Source organism: Nelumbo lutea, chromosome 4 (assembly GCF_056320005.1).
Source record: "Nelumbo lutea isolate HS-2025 chromosome 4, American lotus-T2T, whole genome shotgun sequence".
Taxonomy (NCBI): domain Eukaryota; kingdom Viridiplantae; phylum Streptophyta; class Magnoliopsida; order Proteales; family Nelumbonaceae; genus Nelumbo; species Nelumbo lutea.
The window spans coordinates 23,593,165-23,603,811 of NC_142687.1; the positions used below are offsets into that span (position 1 = coordinate 23,593,165).

Genomic DNA, 10,647 nt, shown 5'->3' on the forward strand with positions numbered 1-10,647 from the left:
TCGGTATAGCTTCCCTTCCAGCAAGGTGTAGTGGGCTGCTTGTCGCTTGAGTCACTTTGCCTCATTTCTACCTTCAGGCAGTCGCATAGTTGATTGGAAACTAATGATAGGATCCATCCATGAGGCTTCGGCTTCTACGGGGAATATTTGGACTTCTTCTATGGAGGGATGAAGCAGCTTCTCTACATGTATGGCCCGACTAGGAGTTCCACTTGAAGTACTTGCCAATTTGGAGAGGGCATCAACTCGTGCTTTCTCCACCTGAGGCCGTGCCTCCCATTATGACGTCAATGACGCCTGCTGCTTATTGGTGCTGGTGCTACTGCTACTGAGGGGATGAGGTATCTGCCTCACCCCCGGTGTACTGCTTGAGGTACCCCTGACGAATGAGGGACTCTATCTCGTTCTTGAGATCGTAGCAGTCCTCAATGTCATGGCCTGTTTCTCGGTTAAACTTGCAGTACTTCTTGGGATTCCCCCGATGGGGGTTCTTCTTCAACATCTCAGGCCACTTCATAAACTTCTCCTACCCGATCTACATCAGAATCTGCATGCGGGTAGAATTGGGTGGCATGTATTGGTTGTAAGCCGAGGCTGAAGGCTTTCTATTGTTGTTGTGGTTCTGGTCCCCGTTCTTCCTCTTCTTCTCAGGGGCTCTGTCCCGGTGCTCCGTGCCCCTCTCCTAGGCATCTGTGGCCGAGGCTTCCTCAACTGTAATGTATTTATGGGCCCTTTCCAAGAACTCCAGTTTCGTCTTCAGTTGGCTCTTAGCCACGGAGCATTTGAGGGCCGAGTCGGGGAGGAGCCCGCTGATGGTGGCATGCATGGAGACCAGGGGGTCAAAGTCGCGGACCTCCAATTCTTCTTTCTTGAAGCGACCAATGTATGACCATAGGCTTTCTCCTGGCTTTTGCTTGACAGTCATCAGCGAGACGGCACTCTTCTGAGGACGCCGACTGCTGATAAAGCATGTAAGGAACATGCTGCAAAATTGTTCTGACGAATTGATAGATTGAGGTGGGAGGCTTGAAAACCACTGCCGGGCGGCTCCCTTGAAGGTTGCCTAGAAAGTTTGGCACGTCAAGGCGTCGAAGTACCCATATAGAATCATGAGTGCCCTGAAGCTCTCCAGGTGGTCATTCGGATTAGAGTTCCCATCGTACATCTCCAAGGCGAGGACCTTGAAGTTTGGGGGTAGAGGCTTGGCAATGATATCCGAGGAGAAGGCATCCATTCTGCATTGGCAAGAGCTTTGTCCGGCCAAGGTGTCGGTTCAGCCCCCCTTGACCTGCTTGAGTTCGGCCTTGACTACACCAAGCTCAACGTACATGGGGTCGGGCCCGACCTGGGTGCCGTCCCGACCTTCGCGGATGTAGTGGTGTTCAGCGTGAACGCCAAAGTGCTCAGAGTCGAAGCCGCGTGCCTAGTGCAATGGTCGTTCAGGACGTTATGGAGGTCTGTGACATTAGGGGAAGAGGCTTGGCGCCGGCCCTCGGCTTTGGAGTGAGCGCTGGGGCGGTCTCAATGCCCGCCTTCATCCCTCGGATTGGCCTTTCGACATGGGTGTTGTTGTTCGGAGAGTTAGTGGCTGTCCTCCGATTATCCTGGTTCTTCCTCTCTTCTGATGGGAGGTCTAGAGTTCCCCCCTCTCCAACTGAGGGGTCCGGAATTATCCTCCCTTTGGTCGGGAGGCATAAAAGTGTTGGAGCGTGGGTCGGTTGGCCGACTATTGCCAGATTCTGTGGGCTCGGCCCACTGTGCGTGGCCGACTAGGTGGTGGAACCGTGCCAACCTAGCTGTGTTGACTCCCTAGCGGGGTGATCAGCTTACAGACAGAGTCCATCATCCGAGAGAGAAGTTTGGATTCAGGCCCTCTAGAAGGATCCGCTTCACCACGAATGTAGCCATGGGTGATCAGCTTCTGGATGTAATCAATAGCCGGATAGGCAATCTTAAGAACTCCTGATCTACAAGCATCGATCAGGGGACTGAGAATCGTTTCGGCCACAGCGAGAGAGAATTCAAGTGGGCCACCGTCGTGCAATGGACGGGGGACTGAACTGTCCAGTTCAGCATCGTCGGGAGTAGAAGAAAACTTTTCGGGAGAAGCTAATTTGTCGATTACAAATTTGCATTCATGAACTAGCTTGGAGTGTTTCCTCCAGGAATAGTTCTTGATGATCTTCTCTAGAGCTGGAGTAATTACCAGACTCAAACGGGAATCGGCTTTCGAAGAAGCCATTCCCGACCTAGCCTAGCAGAGTTTCAGATTTGAAGAAAGTGGAAGCTAGGGCTTTTTCCCTTTTCTATATGAAGCGAGCTAACTTACATGGTACGTCAACGGCGATAGTTGAATTGAACCAGCAGCAGGGTGAGGTAGAGGGGTTTACCGCCCATCCACCCCTGTTGTTAGTGTATCGTGATGTTGAGAAGATGCACAGTGCTTTTCTCGTTAGAAGGTTAATATAAAAATTTAAAAAATACTGTCTTTTTGGACGGAAGGCTAACGAAAGGGGGTCTTTGTCTTACGATCATAGTAAGGGAGTCTTTGTTGCAAAACAAAGTATAAGGGGGTCTTTGTAATTTACTCTTAATTTTATGATACTGATGGAGTGGTTACAAGTTCCTTTGACATCATGGCTTTCTAGTATCATAGGCAAACACTTGGAATTTACCCTTAATTTTATGATATTGATTGAGTGGTTACAAGTTCCTTTGGCATCATGGCTTTCTAGTATCATAGGCAAACACTTTCTAGTATCATGGCTTACTAGTATAATGTTAAAGTCGTTTTTAGGTCTATTTGGTTCATAGTTGGAATTAGAATCACAATCCCTTGAATCTGAATTGAAATGGTTTATTCCCCAAATCTGGTTTGAACATGAATTTAAATGAGCTGAAAATTAGGGCAAAATCAGATAACCAAGACCAATATAATCATTCGGTAAGTTGAATAGAAGTGATTCACTGGCCCATTACATCCCTGGCCACATAAGTATAAACAAAAAGTAAGAACCCATTTTTCTCATATTATAGTACAGAAAGGTATTTACTATTTACAGATTACACAATTTATGTAAAATGAAGCCTCCTTGATCCTTGGGGATGCAGAATATCCAAATGAGATTAGGTTGGGCCTGGATTGGCCCTGCTCTGGAGCCAACCTTCACAAGTTGCAGCCCGAGGAAAAACTTGTACAAATTTGCTCTTTAAAGCAAAGACACTAGTTTCATGTAAAACTGATAGATAGATTTCAAACAGAACAATACAGTTTGATGGGCTTTAAATATTGGGTTCCAATTTCATCTGTCATGATAGTTCATAAATGGACTGCTCAATAAATCATCAACTATTAGCAGCAGCATGATAATTAAATTCAAGCTTAAAATGCAGCTGCTTCGATCCATCCTAGCGATTTAGTCCGATCTGATTCAAACAATTAGTACTGGTTATGAAGTTGGAGCCCATGTTCGAGGCATTGGGGTCATCTGTCATACAGATAGATAGGTTCTCTGTACTTTCAGGTAGTGACAGATAGGTATTCATAATTTTCAATTGCAACACCTGAATACCTTGAACTCTTAAAATAGATACTTATGTTATTCCATCAGTTAAATTTTACATAATGGAAAAAGTACATGGAGTAAAATCATCACTAGACATTAACATGCGACATATTTCCTAAACACGACAGGATGTGCTGTGGAGCGCTGTGGGGTGATCCCTTGTGGGGAGGAGATGTGATATCCACTAGAGAATGCTATTCTCATCGGAAAAATTGGATCTATTATTTTCAGTCCACGTGAGCAGATCATCGTGGGGAGTGTGGATATTTTTGGCATTATATAATATTTAATGAAGAAATGAACCCAAGTGTCAATATTTTGAGAATTAAGGGTAGGATACTCAAGTATTGCAATTATCCATTTTTTGCTTATGAATAAGTGACACAATATTTTTAAAACCGGACTAGACCGGAAAAGCCAGACCAATTCCGTTTTTCCCCAGAATTATCTTTTAGAAAGAAACCACTGATTTGATCAACAAACTATTGACTTGGAAGGTCGAACTGTTCAATGATTTTGACTTTTTTTATTTTTTATTTTTTTATTAGAATGGACCATCTATTCAGTTTGAACCATAACACCGTTCAACTCTGGAACCGGACCCTGAACGATTTGTTGCCCAGTTGGATTTTAAAAACCTTCACGTGACGTCCCATTGTTAGATACTTCACAAATGGGTCGGGTCCACTTGATTTCAACGACCCCGAAACTTATAATATATAGAACTGTTAAGCGCGTTGGTAGTTTGATACAAATAATCTGAAATTGACCACGTTTTGCGACATACATCTGAAGTCTAAACAAAAATACCAGTCTTAGATCCGTTTTACACCCCTTGCCCTGTCTATCATAGATTTGGACGGTCCCAATTGAATTGTGGATGCACTATTCATTCAATCAAAAAGGTGATCAGAGGGTTGGGGAGAGCCGGAGAGGACATATGAACGGACCATGAGATGGATGCATTGTAATTCAAAAGATCCTGCGGTACTACATCCTCTCTCTGCCACCTAACCATTAAGCTATGATTTGATCTCGAACGTTCATACTCATCGCAATTGCACTCGCACCCGCACCTAACCCCCCCTCAACCAACATCGAAGAAACCATTTTTTGTCCTTTGGGTATCACCTACCTTTTTCATGATCCAACTATTCAATGAAAAGACTGAATTACCTCTCCTAAAAGCATTTATTTCCCGACACTTTTCCCTGCAAACTACTAAGGGCAATTGGGTCTTTACATGTGCTCAGAAGTCATAAGAGAGGAGAGGTGCCCAAATCACTGGATGCAAAAGCGTCTCGACAATTAGACACGTAGCCGCCTCATTGCCACTCGCTTCCTACCGTTGACACGCGTTTATTTTTTAAATTACTAAAGTACCCCTTAATACTATTAGTGAATCAGGCCGAAATAAGGATAGTGATGAGATTTTAGAGCGAGTGGGAAAGCGCCTAGCGTCGAGGAAGCCAAGGGAGAGGGAAAGCAAGAAATTTGGTTAGCCAAATTTGACCTGTGTGTATATATATGAGAAGAAGTGGGAAGTCTTTGTCGAAGAGCTTGGGTCGGTCAAGCAAAAGCGTCGAATCTTCTCAACTTTTGAATTTGTTGAGCTTTATAATTCGGTCTCATCCTTCGTTGTTTATCTCATCTGCAATATCCAGATCTTCGATATCGTGGGACTCGATTTGTTTCTGAAGCAATCTCCGATTCTTCATTACAGGTTTTTTCCTTCTCTTTTCTTGGTTTTGCTCTAGTTGTTGCAATTTTCTTCTTTTTCTCTTTCGATTTGTTTGTTCTCTTTGTGAATTGCTGAAGTGGGTTCTTTTTCTTCTTCCCTTTCTTTTGCTTTATTTTGTTTTAAATTGGGAATCTGTTAGATTATCTGGTAATTCTTCCTTGCCTCGTTAAAAGCCCTACCTTTTGCGGCAAAAGGATCAAAAAGTTGCAAGGCTTTTTGTTTTGCATTTTAGATGAAGTTAGAGGATATGTTCTCGTGATTTTTTTTTTCCTGAATCTACGCTTCTTTTGCGTTAACATGTTCTTTAATGTGATCTGTTTTGATTCAAACCAATCTATTAACCTTTTGTTCTCTGGAAAGTGGAAAATGGAAATTACAAGATCTTGAATTTTCTTTTCAGGTTACTTTTATAGAAGGACTTACTTGTAGATTTCATTTGTTAGAGTCACGATTTCCTCCCTAAATGTGAATCTGTAGCTTTTGTTTTTTTGTTTATTTCTGTGAGAAGAACCACAATTTCATTGAACATTGCGATTCTTGGTAAGAAGTCCTACCTTTGCTTTGTGATGTGAGTGATGGGATTTTTCTCTTCCCTTGATTTCACCCTAGATCCCATATATTCCATGTCATTCAGTGTGGTCGATCTTTCTTCTAGTACTCAACAAGCATTCAGCCTCTTGTCTGATATCACAAAATTTTTGAGCTTCACTCTTTTCTTTACTGTATGTATTAAAAAATAAAAAAGGATTCCCAAGCTGATTTATTCTGCTAGAGTTACAACTTCTTGTGTAAGAACAGAAAAGTGTGGCCTCCCTCTCTCTTTCTCTCTATGTTTTTCATTGAAGAATTCTGACAAGTCCTAGTTTTAGATCATGGGATCCATGTTTTCATTTCCATGTGATTAGTATTTTGCCAGCTTTCCCCCTGATGATCTCATTCTTCTAACAGGAAAAGCAAATGGCTGCTCCACTTACTAGAATAGGCCTCGCGGGGCTTGCTGTTATGGGCCAAAATCTTGCCCTCAACATTGCTGAGAAAGGATTTCCCATCTCTGTGTACAACCGAACCACTTCCAAGGTTGATGAGACCGTTGAACGAGCTAAACAGGAAGGAAACCTCCCATTATATGGTTTCCATGATCCTGAAGCTTTTGTTCAATCTATTCAAAAGCCTCGTGTTATAATTATGCTTGTTAAGGCTGGTGCTCCTGTCGACCAAACCATAAAAACCCTCTCTGTTTACATGGAGAAAGGTGATTGCATAATTGATGGTGGTAATGAGTGGTATGAAAACACTGAGAGGAGACAGGAAGCCGTGGCTGAATTAGGTCTTCTCTATCTGGGAATGGGAGTTTCAGGTGGTGAAGAGGGTGCAAGAAATGGTCCATCTTTGATGCCTGGTGGGTCCTTCAAGGCCTACAAGTACATTGAAGATATTCTTCTCAAAGTGGCAGCTCAAGTCCCTGACAGCGGTCCCTGTGTGACTTATGTTGGCAAAGGAGGATCTGGGAATTTTGTCAAGATGGTTCACAATGGGATTGAATATGGAGACATGCAGCTAATTGCAGAGGCCTATGATGTACTGAAATCAGTGGGGAAGCTTACTAATGAGGAGTTGCATCAGGTTTTCTCAGAGTGGAACAAGGGGGAACTTTTGAGCTTCTTGATTGAAATCACTGCTGATATTTTTGGAATTAAAGATGATAAGGGAGATGGCTATTTGGTTGACAAGGTTTTAGACAAGACTGGAATGAAGGGTACAGGTAAATGGACTGTTCAGCAAGCTGCAGATTTATCAGTTGCAGCTCCCACAGTAGCATCATCCTTGGATGCACGGTTCCTTAGTGGTTTAAAGGAAGAAAGGGTTGAAGCTGCCAAGGTTTTCAAATCAAGTGGAGTTTGTGACATCTTGACTGATCAAGTTGTGGACAAGCAGAAGTTGATAGATGATGTGAGGCAAGCTCTTTATGCATCCAAGATTTGCAGTTATGCACAGGGTATGAATCTGATCCGTGCAAAGAGCATTGAGAAGGGTTGGGACCTGAAATTGGGAGAACTTGCTAGGATTTGGAAGGGCGGTTGCATCATCCGTGCTATCTTCTTGGACCGTATTAAGAAAGCCTATGACAGGAACACAGATCTTGCAAACCTTCTTGTGGACCCAGAATTCGCAAAGGAGATTGTTGAGCGACAATCTGCTTGGCGAAGAGTTGTCTGCCTTGCTATCAACTCAGGTATCAGCACCCCGGGTATGTCATCCAGTCTTGCATATTTTGACACTTACAGGAGGGAAAGGTTGCCAGCAAATCTGGTCCAAGCACAAAGAGATTATTTTGGAGCCCATACTTATGAGAGGATTGATGTAGAGGGATCCTTCCATACTGAATGGTTCAAGATCGCTAAACAGCTAAAGATCTAAGCTTTCTGTTAGTGGTCTTTTAAGTAATTGGAAATGGTTGTACCTAATAATGTCCCTCCCGGTTGGGACCAAATGGCAGCAGGATAAAGGTTCACTGTTTTGTTTAACGGAAGCATCTTTTCAAATTGGATTAATCAAACCTGTTGAGTTTGCATTTTGTTTGTATTTCTGCAACTGGCCTTAGCAGAGCCTAGTTTTGTTAGTTTTGTTGTTTGTAATGTTTGATAGACTTTTGAGGCATTACTGAAGCTCACATTTGTTTTTACTTTGTTCTATGGATGCCAGTGAAGGCAAAACTCTTCACTGCTTCTTCTCGTAGATTTTAGCAATGGTAATAATGATTGATTCTATTGTAGTTGACCTGGAAATTAGTCATCTGTTTGTACGAGGAAACTTGGCCTCACTTGCAATTTTGTTGCTTATTCAAGTGGCAGACATCTCCAATCTGATTGTATGCGATGGAAATGGAATTTTTCTTGGATATGCAGCTAGATGACTATACTGAATCCCCCGTTTGGGAGGGCTTACACTGTTACACATGGCGGTCTTTGGCCACCCAGAAAGCCTATAAACAATGTTCAGTAAAACATCCGGAGAGCCAAAATTTTGGTCATCCCGGAAAAACCTCTTCCAGTAGCAGCTCAACCATTGTTAAGCCCTCCCAAACGGGCCATGAATGGGATTTAAAATAGTAGGTGAACTCATCTTGGACTGGATGGTTAGAATTTAACAACTTTTGGACTCTGGCACATCAACGTTCTGAAAACTTAAAACGAATGCAGGTTGCTGACTGCATATGCCATCTGCACTCAAAGGTCCTGGTGGCAGGGTTCTTAAAAGCAACATTAAAGCTATATTTGGTTTGATAGATAAGAGATGAACAGTTGTGGAAAAGTTAACGCATTTCACAAAATTTGGTTGGAGCTTCCCACCCTCATTTTCTGTTTGTCTCTTGTATTCTATCAAACAAACATAGCCTGAGCTGAGTGTTAGCCCTCAGTCTAAAACTCCATAAAAAACCCCGACGCTGTGTCATGTTCCAGATAACACGACTTCTAGAGCAGCCCAATAAGGATCCAAAGTTTGGATTTGGAAGGGACGCTTCTACCCTTCCAATAGCCACTACAGCAGACTCTCTCTAGTGCTGCCCTCATGGTTAAGTTCAGGCAATTTCTCTTCATATTTCAGAGGCCCCCAGCTCTGACCCATGGGTAACCCACCAACTCACCAAGCGTGAACGTTTATACCTTGTGTCTATTTGTGGCAGTGCAATTTGATCCCAGCTCTCTGCTACGAGTTCGAGATCATGTACTGTATACACCATTTGGAGGCAGCCTTAAGAGAAACCGAGTGCAGGCTTAAAAAAGGCAGCCTTAAGAGAAAAATAGGGATGTACATTGTACTGTATACACCATTTGGAGGCAAAGGAGATGCAAACCATACATTTGCAAGTAGGATTAGAGATGCTGCACTCTCACCATGTGCCCATGTCAAGTGTTTCTGTGTTAATTAATTTTCAAATAAAGATTGAGATAATAAGGATTAAAATTCCCTTTGGTGGCACCGTCAGTTTAATTAGTATGAATGTTCATTTAATTAAGAAAATATATATTCTACTTGAGGATGGAATTGCAATGCCATTTCTGAGGCATTTTCTTTATGCTTGCCATGTGTAACAGGAGAAATACTGTTACTTACCCATCCAAGGTGCCAGCTAGCTGAGAGTGAGAGGTAAAGTCCATGAAAGCTGAACCCCCAGACGTTGGTTTGTGATCCCACTTCATCATGCATTCATTCTAACCCTCTGGCCAATGTCACAGTGACTTCTGATCTTCATCTGCGAAGAAAAGGAAAAGAATGGAAAACAAGTACACACCAAAACCATAATAAGCAGCAGAACCGCCACCACCACCACCATCACCAAAGCTGCATAGCTTCTCTCGGCATTCATTTTTGTATTATCTGTGCATGGTTATCTGATCTATCTTAATACTGTTTCTGTACTTTCAGTATGTTCATATTTGGACTGATTCAATTGTGTCAGCATGTCAAGGCTCCTCTAGAACAGATCCGTACCCGGGAACTTTTCCTTTTGTTTTGATTTTTGATATAGCGACACGTATGTGTCTAACTTAACATTGCTTATTTCCTCCAATCAATGAAACTTTTTTTCCTGTACTGTTATGCAGATTTTTGGGTGATTGTGAGAAATTGTTTCAGCGCTTTAGACTCGTATATTTCATCTTCATCAACACGCCCTCGCTGTGGCAATTCAGTTATTCCATGGCACCATATTAGGATCTCTAAAAGGTTCTATTTCTCTGATTTTGCCCGACCTCATAGTTATGCAACACGTGGTAAAGGCAATAGTTTAGCACAAAATCATGTCTGAGGCACGAGCACCAAGGGGAAGAACCAGCAGATCGAACTCCCCTACCAATAGTCCAAACTCCCTACTAGGAGTCCGAACTCTCCTTTAGGTCCCAAGCCACTCAAAGGACAGTAATCCGAACTGGCCTGCCTTATAGCAGTTCGGGATACACCTCACTGAACTGGCTTGCCTTATAGCAGTTCGGGATATACCTCACCGAACTGGCCTGCCTTATGGCAATTCGGGACACACTTCACCGAACTGGCTTGCACTATGGCAAGACAGGACATACCTCCGAACTCAAGACTTCACCTCGCTCACCACTCCAACACTTCGCCTCTAGGATGCCAAACTGAACAAACCGTACCATGCCTGACACCAAGGAAGTTCGTACCCAGGGGCGGCGCACCTGACTGACTTGGGATCTGACGCTTGACGGCCGCACTTCAAACGGATACCTGCCACCACCACCTGACACCGCCATCTCCAGTTATAGAGATGGCTCCGACAAGGAGCAGTGGCGGTTTTGTCCCAACAGAAAAGATGACACC

General features: G+C 43.2%; 1 protein-coding gene and 1 long non-coding RNA gene across 2 annotated transcripts; both read left to right on the plus strand.

Moving 5' to 3' along the window:
* The first annotated feature begins 4,961 nt into the window (after positions 1-4,961).
* Positions 4,962-7,990, plus strand: LOC148854629 (6-phosphogluconate dehydrogenase, decarboxylating 2). Its single transcript, XM_088982601.1, has 2 exons — positions 4,962-5,289; positions 6,256-7,990. Exon 2 carries the CDS (start codon positions 6,265-6,267, stop codon positions 7,723-7,725), a length of 1,461 nt encoding a protein of 486 aa, XP_088838727.1. The 5' UTR covers positions 4,962-5,289; positions 6,256-6,264; the 3' UTR covers positions 7,726-7,990.
* A 1,396-nt stretch (positions 7,991-9,386) lies between these two features.
* Positions 9,387-9,913, plus strand: LOC148854630 (uncharacterized). The gene is made up of 2 exons (XR_016112366.1): positions 9,387-9,456; positions 9,546-9,913. It is a non-coding gene; the product is annotated as an uncharacterized LOC148854630 (long non-coding RNA).
* The last annotated feature ends 734 nt before the right edge of the window (positions 9,914-10,647 follow it).

Bases quoted from the DNA above. Each gene is read 5' to 3' on its own strand.
- LOC148854629 (XM_088982601.1), top strand. From the start codon at position 6,265: ATGGCTGCTCCACTTACTAGAATAGGCCTCGCGGGGCTTGCTGTTATG.